This window comes from Amaranthus tricolor, chromosome 15 (assembly GCF_026212465.1).
Source record: "Amaranthus tricolor cultivar Red isolate AtriRed21 chromosome 15, ASM2621246v1, whole genome shotgun sequence".
NCBI lineage: Eukaryota > Viridiplantae > Streptophyta > Magnoliopsida > Caryophyllales > Amaranthaceae > Amaranthus > Amaranthus tricolor.
Window position 1 is genome coordinate 3198051 of NC_080061.1, and position 18226 is coordinate 3216276.

The 18226-nt window shown below is 32.8% G+C and overlaps 1 protein-coding gene and 1 non-coding gene across 2 annotated transcripts; one reads left to right on the plus strand and one right to left on the minus strand.

The window, feature by feature from the left end:
• Nucleotides 1–10229: 10229 nt before the first annotated feature.
• Nucleotides 10230–13169, minus strand: LOC130800933 (protein FAR1-RELATED SEQUENCE 2-like). The gene is made up of 4 exons (XM_057664680.1): nucleotides 13098–13169; nucleotides 12861–12929; nucleotides 10743–10809; nucleotides 10230–10660 (listed from the first exon to the last, which is right to left on the minus strand). Exons 1-4 carry the CDS (start codon nucleotides 13167–13169, stop codon nucleotides 10230–10232), a joined length of 639 nt encoding a protein of 212 aa, XP_057520663.1.
• A 4856-nt stretch (nucleotides 13170–18025) lies between these two features.
• Nucleotides 18026–18098, plus strand: TRNAF-GAA (transfer RNA phenylalanine (anticodon GAA)). Its single transcript has one exon. It is a non-coding gene; the product is annotated as a tRNA-Phe (tRNA).
• Nucleotides 18099–18226: the final 128 nt, after the last annotated feature.

Below are 18226 nucleotides of genomic sequence, written 5' to 3' on the forward strand. Positions count from 1 at the left end.
TTATTCAAAAAGAAAAAAAAATTAATCGCCCAGAACCGGGCGATTGGACCCCGGTTCAATCGCCAAAAAAGTGGCGATTGAACCGGGGTCCAATCGCCTAATTCTGGGCGATTAATATTATTTTATTTTTTTTTGGAAAATTTATATTAATAATAATAATAATAATAATAATAATAATAATAATATATGAAGAATAGATATGCATTAAATTAAATTAATAGTAGTAATAACCGGCAGTTTGTTGTGAAAGAAATTACCAAATTAAGAGAAAGTATTTTAAAGAAGTGTGAATTATGATAATAATAATAAGAACAATAAGAACAACAACAATAATAATAATAATAATAATAATAATAATAATAATAATAATAATAATACATTATTATTAATAATAATATTAATAATAATAATAATAAAATAAATAAAAAAATCAATCAAAAGCTTTAAAATTACTGTTTTATTCTCTTGATCTTCCATTTTTCTTTTTTTTCTTTTTGCTTTAATTTTTCACCACTAATTGTTGAAAATAGGATTATGTTGATATATATAATAAGGAAAGCTTGAGTTAATATTATTATTATTATTATTATTATTATTTAAAAGAATATAAAAAAGTTAATAATATTATTATTGTTATTATTATTATTATTATTATTATTATTATTATTATTATTATTATTATTATTATTAATATAACTTTTCCAAAAAAAAAAAAATAATCGCCCAGAACCGGGCGATTGGACCCCGGTTCAATCGCCACTTTTTTGACGATTGAACCGGGGTCCAATCGCCCGGTTCTGGGCGATTAATTTTTATTTTTATTTTTTTCTTTTTGAATAATAATTATTATTATTAATTTTATTATTGTTGTTGTTGTTATTATTATTAGGAAAAATTACCCTGAATAATACGAACTTTCACTGATTTTCCTACAATAATACGAACTTTCAATTAACCATGAATAATACGAACTTTAATACATATTTCCCGCTAGCATACCTGACCGGTTCTTTACCTGGAGAAACGGTAAATTTCCCATTTCTTCATTATGCTAGCGGGAAATATGTATCAAAGTTCGTATTTTATTCATAGTTAATTGAAAGTTCGTATTATTGTAGGAAAATCAGTGAAAGTTCGTATCATTCAGGGTAATTTTTCTTACTTAGTTTTATCAGCCAAAAAAAAAAATTTAAAGGAATGAGTAAGTTTACCGGTAATAAGTAAAATGGTATGCCAGCGGGAAATATGTATCAAAGTTCGTATTATTGATGGTTAATTGAAAGTTCGTATTATTGTAGGAAAATCAGTGAAAGTTCGTATTATTCAGGGTAATTTTTCCTTATTATTATTATTACTTTTATTATTATTAATTTTATTTATATTCTTTTTGAAGAATATAAAAAAGTTAATTATTATTATTGTTGTTGTTATTGATATTATTATTATTATTATTATTATTATTATTATTATTATTATTATTATTATTATTATTATTATTATTATTATTATTTATTATTATTATTATTATTATTTATTATTATTATTATTAATATTATTATTATTATTATTATTATTATTATTATTATAAATAAGAAATTTGTAGGGAGTGACAAAGTTGTAATTTTTAAAAAATTAAGGGCAGATTCGTAATTTCATTTGGAGGGGGTGGCGATAAAATGAAAAGGGTGGCGATGTTTAAGGATTGGGTGATATAAATAGACATTTGAGATATTAAAAGTAAGTATTAAAGATATGGTAAGTAAGCATTAAGGATAATATAAGTAGACATTAAGAATACGGTAAGTAGACATTATCTTTGATGGGTTGGGGTTGAGATACGTTTCTTAAAGAGACGGCCTCTCAAGAGACCAGTTGTGTTGTGAAAGTCGAATTGAAAATGGGATGGGCTGAAAATAGGCTCTACTATATAAATAAAATGAAGCGAGTTATTAAAAGGACTTAATAAGAGGCTAGGACCGGACCATTGTAAATAACATTATTGATAGATACTTTAATTATTATAAATGACATTGTCAATGGGATTATTAACATTCCACAATTTAATTATTTTAAATAGATCAATGGGGCTTATAATAATTTATAATAATAAAAACAGGTTTGGTTGGGCCGAGTTAGTTTGAAAACCCGACTCATATTGTAACACCCCTACCCCTTGAACCGCTGGGTTACTACTCATGAAGATTATAGACTGGCCCCACAAACCAATATGAGTCTTTCACCCCTAACTGAGAGTATTGTTCTATTTAATTTTTTACACTATTTATTGCTCATTCTTAATTTATATATTTTATTTTTAATCTAAATATCATATAATAATCTAGTAGTATATTTGATTCATCCCAATGTAAATTTTATTAATATCAATTTATATAATTTTAATTATGCATAATTAGAAAATTTTAAGATTGAATTAGTACATTGAATAGAATATTTTATTTAGGACAATTGGTGTGAGTTAGATAGAATATTTTATTTGGGCATTACTATTTGTCACATTTTTTAGTTATGGAGCCATTTATTTTAACAAACTTTCGATTTTATCTCTCTTCAAAAGAATTAATTTGGCTTAAGCGCATTGACAAAATCTAAAATGTTAATCAATTAATTTTGATTTAATTTTTAAAAAAGAAATTTTATTTTAGTTGAGGTAAATACAACGTAGACACATATCTAGAATGTGAATCGATTTAAATTCGATTTAATTTAGAAAAATTAAATAAATAAAAAAGGAAATTAAAACAAAATTATTCTTTTTTAAAATTATATTGAAATTCATCGATCAATATTCTAAATTTTTCTTTAATTCATTAACTTTAATTTAAATGAAATTAATCGATCGGCTTTTCAGATTTGTATCTTTGTCGCATTTATGTTAATCGAAGTTAATTACAATGGAAAATCGTATGTTCCATTTACATTAAACAAATGTTGAGTTTGTGAGATTTAGAGAGATAAATGAGTTTATAGATATTTTAAAGAGAAAAGGATAAAATTGAAAGTTCATAAAAAAAAAGTGGCGACGCAATGAAAAATATGTCAACAAATAAGAATTGGGTATTTTTTTTTGAAATGCACTCGTACGTAAGAATGACGTTTGGCAAATTTTTATTGCCACAAGATATGAGAGCGTAAGCAGTTATTTAAACTCTAATTACAAGCTAGGTCGTCGATAATAATATTGGGTAACAGTCTTTTATGGACTTTAAGCTTGTTATTCTCATTTGATATGATTGAATAAAGTCATTATATATATATATATATATATATATATATATATATATATATATATATATATATATATATATATATATATATATATATATATATATATATATATAAAGGTCTAGTCTTGTAACTAATGATGTTATCCGAGTTCAACATTGTTTTTTATAGTTAAATAAGGACTAGATCTTTTCTCATTCGGTCATATTGATACATTTAGGATTAGTAAAGAACCTTAATTGCACCATCACCGTGCTTTTCAACCTCTAAATAAAAAAGGTTAAGATGAAAATAAATCTATAGAAGTTTAACCATTGAGTTGAGTCAGTTCTTTAACATGGTAACCTTTTCGTCACAAAATAGAAGAGGCTTATTAATACAGATCAAATTAGTTAAGTGAAATCCTTCTTCTAGCAAGAGCCTCAATGTCAAACCCTAAAGTCTTCCTAGAGTACCTGATAGAATATTATCAAAAATTAATTAATGATTTGATTAATTAGGGTTGAAAAATAAAAAAATTCCAATTTTGGTGTTCTTTAAAACTTAATTACCAAAATGGTGTTTGTTATGGGATCAAATAAATAAACCCATAATTTATTTAGTCAAATCCAAACCACCCACCTTGGTCCAATAACTTCCTAAAATAACTACCCACTACTCACCATAACCGACCACTCACCCATCATACCCATGATTCCCACATTAATTCACCATCTAACCTCCATTATACCATTATAAATACATATTGCATACATCATTTGCACCGGACTAAGCTTTTACGTTGCTACCGTTATTCCACAAAAACATCCGCCCTCCTACTTATAATGTTAACCAAATATCCTTCAATTGATCTGAACTCATCCAACAATCCGTTAATCTTGTATTCATTAATTATCATACATTCATTGATTTCTGTTTTCCGGTCTGACTTGAGCATCGAAGAGGTTTTTCGGGAAATCACCCCCGAACAAGGCTAACATTTTATTGCAGGATTTGAGGTCTCATCAGTGGAAGGATCATAAGCACTTTCAGCGTACCAACAGATGTCCCCGATTACACCTTATATTCAAGTATTTTAAGTGTTTTTTGCACTTTCTCGTTTCATTACTGAAACAGTGTTCATATAATAAAATAGTTTTACTATGCTACATTTTTTTTGGTTTGGTAATTCCAAACCTGCAAGAGGGATAAAGCTGTTTTGTCAAGCAAATATATGCATTATACAAATTTTTAAAATCCCACAAGTCTTGTAGAAAGAGTAGAATATCCAAAAAAAACTTCTACATACAACAAAAAATCTCAAAGAAGTCCAAAAATCAAAATCAATAAAGATGTTTGTCAAAGATAACGTATCCTTGTGATATGTTGTTCGCATTATCCTTATGATCTATCATGGAAATTCAAGTGAGTTTTTTATGTAAAAAATAATACATTAAATATGCAAATCCCTTATTTTACAATGACAACCATTATATTTAAATAAAGAACAATCAAAAATAGAGATGAAAATCTGAAAATTACCTCCAATGCACAATGAAGTAAAAATCTCAATTAGAACAGTGGATTTAGACTGCGGTGATTGGTATAGGTGGCGGCTGTGGTGGGACGCCGACGGTTGGCGTGGATGGTGGTTGTCGTCAGTCTCTTCAAGTCCCTCGTCGTCAGTCTTACAAATGTTTTCGAGAAAATAAATAGGCTTGCTGTTAGAATTGGAATTAATTTAGTTTTGATTTAGTTTTGCTTGGAGAGATTTAAGAGGTTTGAAACTTCCCAAACCACAATCAAATAGATTTAATTAATTTTTTTTCTTAAAATGAACACTAGTTTGGGAAATAAATTTTGGTGAACCCCAAATCATTTTTTTTTATTTTCCAATACTACTTAGACGAATCATTTAAAATTTCTTGCTTTTTTTTAACACAATACTGCAATATTATAAATATTAGCATATATCAGCAAATAATTCTCTATTTATTTTCAAAAAACATTTTTCATATACTAAATAGTAAATACTATAATACTATATATATTATCTATATTAACATCATCTCTGTCATAGTTACCCAAAATTAGAAACTGTCCATCAAATTCTGTTTCGCAACCTTCATTTTCAAACCTTTAGATTAACGTTTCAAAACTACATTTCCCAAACTATTTTCTTTAATTTTCTTATCTTTTTAATCATTTTTGTTTTCTTACCTTTTATTGAATTTATTTTTTTGTTGTAAAATAAAATTATACTTAGAGTTTCCTAAACTCTAAAATTAACATTTTTGGTTTCCATTTTTATTTCTTATATTAAATCGAATTTCATTTCAGGTAAATTGATCTCTTTAATAATTATTTTTCATAATTTTATATGAGCGAAATACATTAAATATGATAATGATGAATAATGAAGATAAATTTCTTGCATCTTATCAACAAATGACTATTAACATGAATCCAAATGATATTCTTTTCACAATGTGTTATACTCTTTAATTTGTCAAGTCTTTCCTCTTACAAAAGGTCTATAAAAAGAAGGCAAAAGGATGCAATTGGAATGGAGCTGCTTTACACCTTTAAATCTTTTACCCAATCCTTATATTCCGCCACCCTTTTCATTTTATCGCCACCCCCTGAGTAAATTACCATTATACCCTTACTTTATAAAAAATTAACAACATTGCCATTAAGGGTAAAATTCCTATATATACCACACTCCACCTAATATTATTCTCACTACAACTAAATACAACTCACTAAAGCTAAATCTCGGAGCAAAAATTAAGTACAATCCCCAAATTATTAATCGAGGTAAGTTATTTTTAATTTAATTAGTCGCAAAAGAAAAAAAAAAAATTCAAAACGAGGCGCCCAGATCTGGGCGGCTGGACCCCGGTTCAGGCGCCCAAAATTAGGCGCCTGAACCGGGGTACAGGCGCCCAGATCTGGGCGCCTCGTTTTGAATTTTTTTTTTTTTCGTGTATTTAGGATTAATTAATATAAATTTTGAATTATTATTGTAAATTTGTATGTTGTAATGTGTAATTTTTATATTTTTTAGTAAATTTTATATATTGTTTTGAATGAAAAAAAAAAATGAAAGGGAGGCGCCCAGATCTGGGCGCCTCCCTTTTTAATCTTTTTTTTTTTTCGTTATATTTAGGAATAATTAATTTAAATTTTGAAGTATGTTATTATTATGTTAATGTTATTATTATTAATTTTATTTTTATTATTATTGTGATTGTATTTTTTTTTATTAAATATATGTTAATGTTATTATAATTAATTATGTTATTATTAATGTGATTGTTATTTTTTTTATTATTATAAATATGTTCATGTGTTGTTTTATAAATTATTAGTGTAAATTTGTATGTTAATTTTTTTGTTGTTAAATTATTATTTATCTTTGAATAAAACTGTAAAAATTGTAGAAAATGGCTGGTAATCAAGAAAAAAGAAAAGGTTTTTTTAGGCAATTGTTGAGAGGTAATAGTTCAAGGCCTACTTTACTTAGAGGGGACCCGCATGAGAGGGGGGTGACGGGTTCTGCTAGGAGGGCTAGGCATGAAGAGGCTGTCAGACACAGTGAGGCCCAAAGGTCGAGTACGCTGAACCAAGTGCGTACTCCTATTGATGACCAGGCTGACAGCCTCCAGAGTAGTTGGGGGGTTTATAGTGATGATGATAATGATGCTGATGATGTTCAGTTCCAAGGTACTGAGTGTCGCCAAGTGGACTGGGCTGTTGTTCGCGGCCCCGACGGCAGATTTGCGCGGGGCGGCCCGAGTTCTTCTGCCGCATCTGAGCGCGCAGGACGTAGTTTTGTCGATAATCAGCCCTCACAGTCCACTAACACGGACTGGTTAGTGACATCACCCCAGCCCGGTGAGCCGACAGATACGCGACTGATCCCTAGCTATGGCGGGCACATAGCTAAACTTATTTATGACGGCTCCGAGCGTACGCCTCCGATTCTAGAATGCTGTATTAGAAAGAGACCGGTGGAGTCCATCATCGGACTGAAGGATATGTCCGATGCGCTAAACGATGTTCTACCTGCCACTTCCCTCGGCCGACTACTGGTCATTATGCACCAGCACATCGATTGTGCTTTGATATCTGCGTTCGTCGAGAGGTGGCAGCCGGATACGAACACCTTCCACATGCCCTGGGGAGAGATGACGATTATGTTGCACGACGTGCAACGCATATTGGGTATTTCTATTGAAGGTTCTCTGCCGGCTGAGCCTTCGGAGGCGGAGTGGGAGGTTGGTATCACCAATCTGTTCGGGGAGCCTCTGTCTGAGCTTCGGCGTAAAGGTTCATTCACCGGCGGATGCATAACCGTTGCTGAATTGATGTGGCTGTGTCATAGGTCGCAGGCCATGGATACCCAGAAGACAGCGTACTACATGGCTGTCATCGGCTCTATCTTGTTGGCGGATAAGTCCAGAATTGGCATGCGACCTCACCCGATACTTGCCGTGAACGACGATCAGCAGGACGTGGCCTGGGGTGCGGTGACCTTGGCGTTCTTCTACAGGCAGCTCGGAATGGCATCTAGGGCTGGTTGCAAGACCATTGCTGGATGCCTCACATTGCTCCAGACATGGATCTATGAGTACTTTCCCGCTTTCCGCCCTCATGCTCGCCGAGAAGATGTGCCAAACATGACTAGGGCGGAGATGTGGACACCGAAAAAACCATGTCGTGAGCTGGACAGGTTGAGGGACTGCCGCAAGGTTCTTGATTCAATGATGGAGACTCAGGTACTGTACATTACATTTTGTCATGCATGTTGTTTTCAATTTATAGTATTTTTTTGTGAACTTCGCTTGTATGCAGGTTGAATGGACTCCCTACAATTCTGCTGCTGGTGCATTGATGAATGATCACCCACGCACCACCGTAATCGTGGGTATCACGTGCTTTGATGTTGTGGAGGTGTATTTGCCGGAGCGGACATTGCGACAGATTGGGTTCATGCAGGCTATTCCTCCCGCTCCTATTAGACCAGCCAAGGCTGTCCGACCGGCACACGGTACCTACTACGTGACCTTTCCTTCTTCTGCTGTATATTTGGAGGCATGGAGTAGGTTCCCCTATAGTGCCCGCCTTGTTGAGCAGGGACTTCGTCGGGCTTTTGTTCCTTTTGAGGCTGAACCTAATTACGTTGATTGGTTCAAAGTGTGCTCACACCCGTACATAGCCCCGGACGAAGGGCCTACTTCCGGTCCTGGTCCTTCTCAGAGCAAATCTGAATACGTGAGTTTTATTATCAGTTTTTTTTCAGATTTTTTTTTAATGAATTAATAACGGACATTATCCTTTTGTGTTTTCAGTTCCTGAATGAATGGCCCAGTCGATTCGCTTCACTGGCAAGACTACTTGCTAAGGTTGCGGATTTGAACCCCCATCAACGACATGCGTTAGAAATATACCTTAATGATTGTAGAGATTTATTTGAAGAATGGCAAATTTTTAAAGGGCATGACCCTGCATAGTCTGTACTGAAACTATTTTACATTAATTATTGCATTTCTTTTCGTCAATGAATGTCATTCGTATACACAATAGTATAATTATGGATTATATACAATTCTATGGAGTATCTAAATTTACAGCATCGTCAGCGGTGGTATTAGTTGGTTGTGAACGTGGCCCGCTAGATTATTCCAGAGCATAATCCTCGTACTGAAATGTGTGTCAAGATGTTTGGTGAAATTGTCAGCTGCTTGTTTCCAACTTGGATGGATCGGCGGTAGAGGGGACGAATCGTCGTTCATTAAAAGTTGAACAAAATGATTTCTATTAACCCAACATATATGTATTACTTTATTTACACTATTCACGCCCGATGCTTTCCTTAACGGGAGAATCAAACAGTTGTATTGCGGATTACAGTCAGCAGAACCATAATAAGCAATGGCAATGTTTAGAAATGTTGCTGCAGAGTACAAAGCCATCGGTGCATCCATCCAGTGCATGAAAGGAGCAGGTTCGTTTGCGTGTGAACCTATTCTGAATATAGAATCGTCTAGTGACTCCTGGGATAGATACAAAGTTAGGTATTGCGCTCTATTCATTTGCATTTCCATACTCATAGCACGCCTTAAAAGAGGCCATGCTTCCTCGCCTCCCAGCTCTGTGACGGCAATTGCTCTAAATCCACAGTTACCATCACCTAACACATCAATCCAGTCGAACAAGTAAGGAGGAAGGATAAATGGGATGTTATTAGGCAATGGAAAGTGTGAAAAATCTCGACCTCCAGGATCATCTACAATAAATGTAAATAAAGTTAATATGCGTAAACTGAGACGAATTAATGCAAAAAACGAAAAATATAGTCAAGTACCGGATAAGTTGAAACTGAACTTAATTCCTACTGAGGATTGCGTCTCTCGACCACTAGATCTGCCACTAGATCTCCCGCGGGAAGAAGATCTAGACCCTCGACCGCGAGAAGATGATCTGCTATATTCAAATGAACTTTTTCTCCTTCTCATGTTTTTACTTGTGCTTGGTCTTCCCTTTCTCGGTGGACTAGCGTAAGGCTCAGGTATTTCCGCGCCATCTGGGTGTAGTTCATATTCAAGTAACTGAGACATTCGGCGAACAACAGCGGGATCAGATTTGAGGACTTCATCGACCAGAGATTGAAAGTACTCTTTGTCATTGGCGTTCGGGTATCGTACTCCTTCATCGGTTTCGTCTCCTACCTCTGTGTACCTCAAAGTACTCCAGAATTCATGAATGTCATCCAAATACAAAGCACCATGTGATCCGATGGACATATGTAAATAACATGCACACGGCAATCCATGGGTTTGTTGAAGTACACAACCACATTTGTTAAACACAAAATCACCGAGTTCTAACATGCGGTTATACTCAAGCTGGAGCTGCTCCAAGGCATAGAGAGATACGTGGCGATATAGAGGTCTAAAGTAATGCTGTCGCATCGATCTTGGTACAGAAGACATGGAATCCTATAGCGCTTGTCGGATTGTAGCTTGCTGATTTGTAATCTGTGCGTGCGCCCTTTTGAAAAGGGTATCGAATGAGCTATTACCGCTACCAAGGTAATACTTAAAAGACGAGTGTTGGCTTTCAACTCTGCTGGTAGTCCGGTTACCCAAGTGTAAACAATCATTCGTCCACGCACGGACAAATTTCTCTCTCAGTGGAATCCATGTTCCAGTCAAATACCGAACGACCTTTTTGTTCCTAACCGACCACGTACTGACGATCACTTGCCATTTATCTTCATATTCCTCGATCGTAGAACTTTCAACCAAGGGGTTCCATCCACTTTTCCTGAATACCTGCCCTTGTTGATTTTTCTTGCCGCCACACAACTTGTCCACCATGTTCTCAACGTCGTTGCCAATATGCCAGATGCATAACAAATGCCGCACATCTACATTAAACAAAACATTGAACGTAATTAAGACATTATCATTAGATATAACCACAATAATGAATCAGCAAAGCCTTTTTACCTGGGAAGACGTCACGAATAGCTGCAGATAAACCTTCGTCTCGATCGGTTACAATGACGCTAGGAGTCTGAGCAGTGTCGAAAATATCTCTCAAACCCTGCAGCACCCACGAATACGACACAGCCGCCTCATCTCGCATCAAACAAAACGCAACCAAGAAATTGTGATTGGTTGGCGTCATTCCGATCACTTCACATAGTGGCCACTTTTGTTTGTTCGTTTTGTACGTTGTATCTATCAGCACAACATACGGCCACGTACGTATCATTTGGATAGAGGTAGGATTTGCAATTAATAGTCTGCTCAATTGCCCTTCGTTATCCAAGTCTGTCCAGACCACATAATTAAGTTCTGTGGCCATATGAAGACAGTGTTGAAGGGGAGTCCTACCCTCCATCTCTTCTCTCCTTATTGATTGTCTAATATTATATATCTGATTCATACTAGCATAAAAACCAGGAAAATTATCTCTAATAGAATTCATAATAAAGGTCGGTTGCATTCCGGTTGCACTAAGCTGTCGTATGTGCTCCCGAATGTCTACATTAATCCTATTTGCCCTTACATGACCATCTTTGTACACCAAGAACGGGTGGTTATGTTTTCCCTTTTCACCAGGACACACCCTTACCGTCCAAGGTCTTTCTGGTGGTTTACGACTACTTCTTACAATCATAAATTTACACCCGCAACTTCTACTTTTAGAACCAGGTCGGGCAGTATTATCTAGATTATGTACATCACCCCTAATATTACCATAGCGGTGACATCTTAAATAGACACTAACTCTAGAACGCCCTTCTTTCTTTTTATAAGAAGCACGTGTAAATTGAAAACCGATTGTTATTGCTATCGCATCGGCCCAACTATGTAACTCATCTAAGGAGATAAATTCTCTATCCGTAACAAAGCTACCGGAGTAGTCTACGTTGTCTCCAAAGTTTTCAAACTCCTGCAAATTTGAAATATAAATAATATAAATTAAATACATTAATGACTACAATAATAATAATAATAATAATAATGACAACAACAACAACAAATTAAAAACATTACGTAAATAAAAAAATCTTAAAAATTTAAATTTATCAACAGTAAAAATTTATACGGAAAATAAAAAAAAATTTACATTTATTAATTAATTTTTAAGTATAGTGGCAATTTTGTAATTTTTTTAAATACAGGGGCAAAAATGTAATTTTACAGGGAGGGTAGCGATAAAATGAAAAGGGGTAGCGAAAAATAGCATCACCCATCTTTTATTGCGGAGAAAAGCAAACACTAACAAAAGCAAAACGACAAGTTTAAAAAGTCAATTAGGTCAGACCTCAGAATGAGACCATGAAAAGTGACCGTTAATTGGTTATCTTAAATCTCAGGTACAAGTGTTTTTGTTACTATTTTCATCAGTCACGTGATTTACAGTCTGCTTAGAATGATGCCATTGCCAACCCATAAACGCATTAAAATTATACCCTCAACCTGTGGTTTGTTTGAGTGAATGAATGCAGAAAGTGAAATAAAAAGCACATATTCTTTTCCTTGATTGGTAAGTGCCAAGCTGGAAGATCAACTTCACCAACTAGTCCTTTAAAATTATTGTATATTTGGTAAAAAAGATGAAAATTGATTTGATTATTTTCCTTACATAATTGAAATATTTTTTTACGTTTCACACAAGGCTAGTAATAAAGTTTGGTTCATTATTAAGGGTCAATTACAAATAGTATTTTTTTTATCACAAGATTAATGTTGTATATATTCAATCACTCTAAAAATCTGTCAAAAAGTTAAAATTTCAATGTGAGTCATTTGTTGTCATTAGGCATTGATATACGAAAATTTTATAAATCAATTTAAAATTTAAAATTTAGCCTCTAAATGTATTTAATTTGTCATACTTTTGTATCATTATCATATTTAGTATATTCTGCATATAGAAACTCTAATTAGAATCTGAAAAGGGTTGGATGACGAAACACCATATCCATTACCCTTATCAAAAGAGATTAGGAGTTTATGGTTAGTGAAACTCTCAAATCGAGAATGTCTTGTAAATGAAAACAAAAATGATCTAATATACGTCATAGACAAGATATATAGCAAGACAATACAAACAATTATCATGGGTGTTTCATCATCATCATCATCATCCCAATGAGTCCCGCCCAAGACGTGGTTTGAGGGCTGGGAAAAAAGCAAATTAATACCCTCATCACAAAGAGGCAGCAATCGAAGGGAGCCATTCAACTCGAGTTATACTTATATTCATCTTATATTATATTCTTATCTCACGTGTGCACCAATACGCCCAAATTCTATGAGTTATACACACACAAATTATAATTTTAGAACCTTAAAAGAACCAGAAATGTATGTATCTGTTACAAGCACAAAGCAGCCAGGAACGTGCTGAATGTGGGCCATAGTCTACAATGAAGCAGCTAGTCAAGCCAGCCAAACCGACAAATTTCCGATTCCAAGGAAGAAAGGCACCAATTTTAGGTATCTTAGATTTAAAAGTTCAAGAGTTTTGTAGCTGATTTCTCTGTACAAGTGCGTTGGCAAATGCACGTTTTTGATTAGCTTTGTAGTGTAAACAATGAGTATAGGAAACATGATAATGTACAGCTTTATCGAGCACATTGCATCATTGTATGTGTAATGTGTAATGTGTGTACTCATCTTATTACCACTTTGATTTAATCATATGATGAACTACACTAAATTGATTTGTCCGCAGACCTAAAAGGAGAAAGTTTTTCACTTTTGGTGTCCAACATCTCACTTCTAAACCCATCATTATGTTTGGACTTAATTGGTGGGTGATGTATCTTTGTTTTTCAATTGGTGTGGTGTGGCTCAATGTAATGTGCCAGGGCTTCAAATAAAAATAGATTGAATTCAGGATATTAGTATAGAATAGATTGAAATTTTACTTATTTATATAATCTAAATCAATTTGACTATCGTTAAATTTTTAATCAAATGACTTAAAGTATGGCCTATCACCTATGCTTGCATGGGCCTAGATTCCCCTATGAATAAAAGGGGCCATAAATGCGGTGATGTTATTGAACATAAATCTTCTTTTTATATATAATTGATGTAACCCACAACTTAGTACATGCTTTTATGATTGATACAAGTCCAAGATATATGTTTTCCAAATTATGGTTTCAAAAACTTTTGAAAGAAAATTTATTTCGAGTCGAAGATAAGACATAAAGGAGAATAGAGATTGAGTGGTGAAAGTTGAGTATAATCTTATAGTCTTCTATTACACTTTGTTCTTTTTAATAACAAAATTTATTTTAATATAATTTGAAGTGTAACTATTAAAAGAAATAAAGGTTAATATTGAATCAGAATTATTGAACTTTGCTTATGGTAAAAGTCTTGTATAGATTTAATCAAATATAAATACTTTCTATTTTTAATTACTTTTTAAATTTAATGCACACTAAAATAGGATAAACTAAGTCCATACAAAACTATCTCATGCTTATGCCATGGGCCAACTTCATGTTATTATAGGCCCCTCCTTGAATGACCTCTCGCAAGTATAAGAAGTTCATATCTACTTGATCATTAAGCTGTGTACACTTTCCAGTTTCGACTGATAAAAAAATCTAGTTCCAAAATTGAGGTTCTAATATTTTGTTTAATTAGATCAATTTAAAGTAATATCTTTCAATCATTGAAGGCTTTTCTTTTTTTTTTTTTTAATTCTAATAAAGTCATGGGTCCATATTTACTACTTCAAAACAAAACAAAACAAGTGTTGAACACTAGTAAAATTCCCATCATCAAAAATAACTAGCAAGAAGAAAAATTAAAGAATAATATCTTAAAATCAATTTTATTCAATTCAACAATACAAGGTTAAAGAGACATGAAGTATTAGGCGTGACAATTCATTACATAATCTCACCGTGGTCCATTCGTGTGGACACAGGATACCCGTGGGCTCGGGCCCACAAACCCTCGGAGATGAGCATTGACTAGCACATACACTTGGTGAAGTTCATTGTTTCCCAAAACCATATGGTAGTAGAAGGATTAGCTCACTCAGTATATATACAAGTCCACAACCCACTATTTTATCGATGTGGGATCTTGTCTCACATGTGAAGTTTTTCCAACATGAAGAATGAGCAATAAGTTCTCAGAAGAGTCAGACTTATGGTATAAAATGCGAGTATTCGTTAATTTGAGTAATTGGGTATCAATTTATCTATTTAAGTTTAAATATAAGAAATGTATATCTTTCATAAGTAGGAGATAGATGTTAATTACGAAAGCTTCTAAATTCTAAATAATAAGTGTAGTGTACTAGATAATGAGTATCAAAAATTAAGGTACGGATGATAAAGAGAGGGGATCCTACCACTTCCTCGAATGGTCATCCTTGATTATGTGGGACTATTGCAAGACATAGTTGTGTAATAGAGTCATCACAAGTTTACAACTCACAACTCACAACTCACAACCATCAATAAAACTATTGAAATGTTGCTTTCAAAACTTCAAAACACTTCCCTACAATTTTCTTGCCATTCCAAATATTTTCGATGTAAAACAAATATAGAAGAGTCCCACAAATTAATAAACTAGAAACCAAATCAAAATTACTCTTGTGGTGTTTCGTAATTCTTTGTACACTTTTATTTTATTTCTTTCTACTGTGGTGTTTCTTTTAATTTACTCGTTTTTTTAAGCGTCTCTTCTACTTCCCATGTTATTGTTACAACTATTATAATATGGAGTATCTGTAACTTAATATTGTCGTATATGCATAAATTGGTTGTAAGGATGATCATAGGGTTGAATAAGGTCTAAAATTTTTAAGTAGGTCTAAATTTGATGATAATTAGATACTAGTCAAGTCTAAGTACGAAAGTGTTAAATATAAATTCAAATTCTGACTCAATCTCATGCTTATTTAATTTTCAGAATTATGAGATGGTCTCACGGTTAAAAGCGCCACATACATAGATAAAATAGCTCAACTAATAGTATAAATTATGAGAATAAGGTCTCTTTATTTTGAGACTGTCTTACTGAGAGACGAACTCAGACAAGAGTAGTTGTTTAATTTTTGTTAGAGCAAACCCATTGAGCTTTATAAAAATAAAACTTACATTCTAATATTTAGAGAAGTATCTCACTGCATGCATTTCATTTTGCCCTCTCCTTAGAGGGGTATTGGATTATGGGTATAATATGCCTGCTACCTTCTTTCCTCCTCAGGCTCCAACTTGTGAGGAAAACTGAATTGATGATTGACTATAACTATGACTATGACTATATGACATATTGTTATTCAATAGGTTTGACCCATTTCTCATAAGATCACGACCACCTCTAGTTGTTCATGAACCCCATACCGTGTAAGCTCCTCCTACACAGTGCCCTTGCCGACAAGTACACAATAGTAGTACATAGACAATTTTAATGAACAATTACAATTTTCTAGCTCTATAAGCTCTTACAACTGTTCTTCAAAAAAAAAAAAAAAAAAAAAAAAGCTCTTACAACTGTGCTTTGTCATAGGTGCATTATTAAGAGTACATATCGCCAAAAGCCAACTAGATTAGAGTAATGGAGGTGTCCCTTAAACTTCAAGACATCTAAAACATTTGGGCAATCTAATTAATTAATTGGGGTCACCTGAAATAATGCCAGAGATTTTATTAACTCTTCTTGGGCATCCCAACTTAGACCAACTTATTAGTCAAAGGTTCATGAATTGATAGGTATACCCTTAAGTTTTGGGGTTACCCAAATTAATTATAAACTAATTATTTTTTGTGGTTATCATAATTCAACCTATTTTCAATTACCTGCCAATAATCATATTTTTTGAAAATTTTGTAATAATTCAATCTTTACTTTCAATTTGTTGCCAACGGACCCTTTAGAAAATGACCTGCTATATCAAGTTAACTCTTATCTTCTCCTTTTTTATAATAATTCAACCTATTTTTCATTACCTCTCAATAATCCCACATTTTGAATTTTTTTTAATAATCCAATCTTTGTTTGTATTTTGTTGTCAATGGACCCTTTAAAAAGCTAAATACTCAATTTCTCTTTACCACTAGTTTATAATAATCCAACATATCTCATCCATACATGTTAAGTCTCTTTTAATTTCTTTAACACATTTTCTCTTCAATTATTATCAAAAGTTCCACAATTTTTAAAATACTCAATTTCTCTTTAACACTGATTAAAAGGGATATTTTACTTTGAAGGGAAGTGAAAAACTTACGACTATTATTAATTTTTTATAATATTTTAACGTGTAAATTTCAACTTGATAAAGATATCAGCGGGTCGAATTTTTGAACACCCCTATTTGATGATATATGTATGTAAAGACAATTACTGTTTATGTAATAATCAACTTCGTAAGCTTGGGAAGTATTAGCAATTTCATTTAGTTTCTTATAGAGTCCATTTGCAACAAACAAAAAGTAAATATTGGATTATTGAACAAAATTTAAAGGTGGGATTATTGATAGGTAATGGAAAATAGATTGGATTATTATAAAGAAGGAATAATAAGTCATTTCTTTGAATGGTCCATTAACAACAAACTGAAAATAAAGATTAGATTATTAAAAAAAATTTAAAAGATGAAATTATTAACAAATAATTAAAAATAAGTTGAATTATTCACTAATAATTTTTTCTAATTTTAAACTAAACCACCTCCCTCTAACCGAAAGTCTATCCTCTAAATTATCCCCAACAATAGCCAGAATTGCCGGCATGACTTTTACAAAATCAATAAATACTCATAAATTAGTTGAAACGAATTGCGACCCTAAAACTACGACTACAACAAGTTAGTTGTCATTGAGCAATAACTAATATTCCGACCACACCAGGTAGGACTAATCACCATTCGTGCATGACCAGTAGGTGACTACACCATGGGTGGTCGCCAATGACCACCACAATTCGTGATCAGATGGCAATCGACAATTTATTTTTTATTTTAGTTTTGTCTACGCAATAGTATTTACAATTTATAATATCAGCAATTAACAACAAAATATTATGGTATATGCAAATAAATTCTTTGAAGTTTACATTTTGTAGTTAAATTAATATATTGTTTACAATGATTTCTATTTTCGATTTATACTCAAATTCAACTTTAAACCAACTTTAAAATGAATTTAAATTATATAAAAATCAACATAGACAAAAGATCCAGTTTTGACTCGACTAAAGAGATAATTAAATATTTATTGTAAAATTATTAACATGCGGGGATAGCTCAGTTGGGAGAGTGTCAGACTGAAGATCTGAAGGTCGCGTGTTCGATCCACGCTCACCGCATTTTACTTTTTAAAAAAAAACTATCTTAATCAATTTTTTATTTTAACTTAAAAATCATTTATCATTTACTAAATATATTTTCCAACAAAAATAGCATTGTTTAATAAAGCTTACGCATAGATATGCGC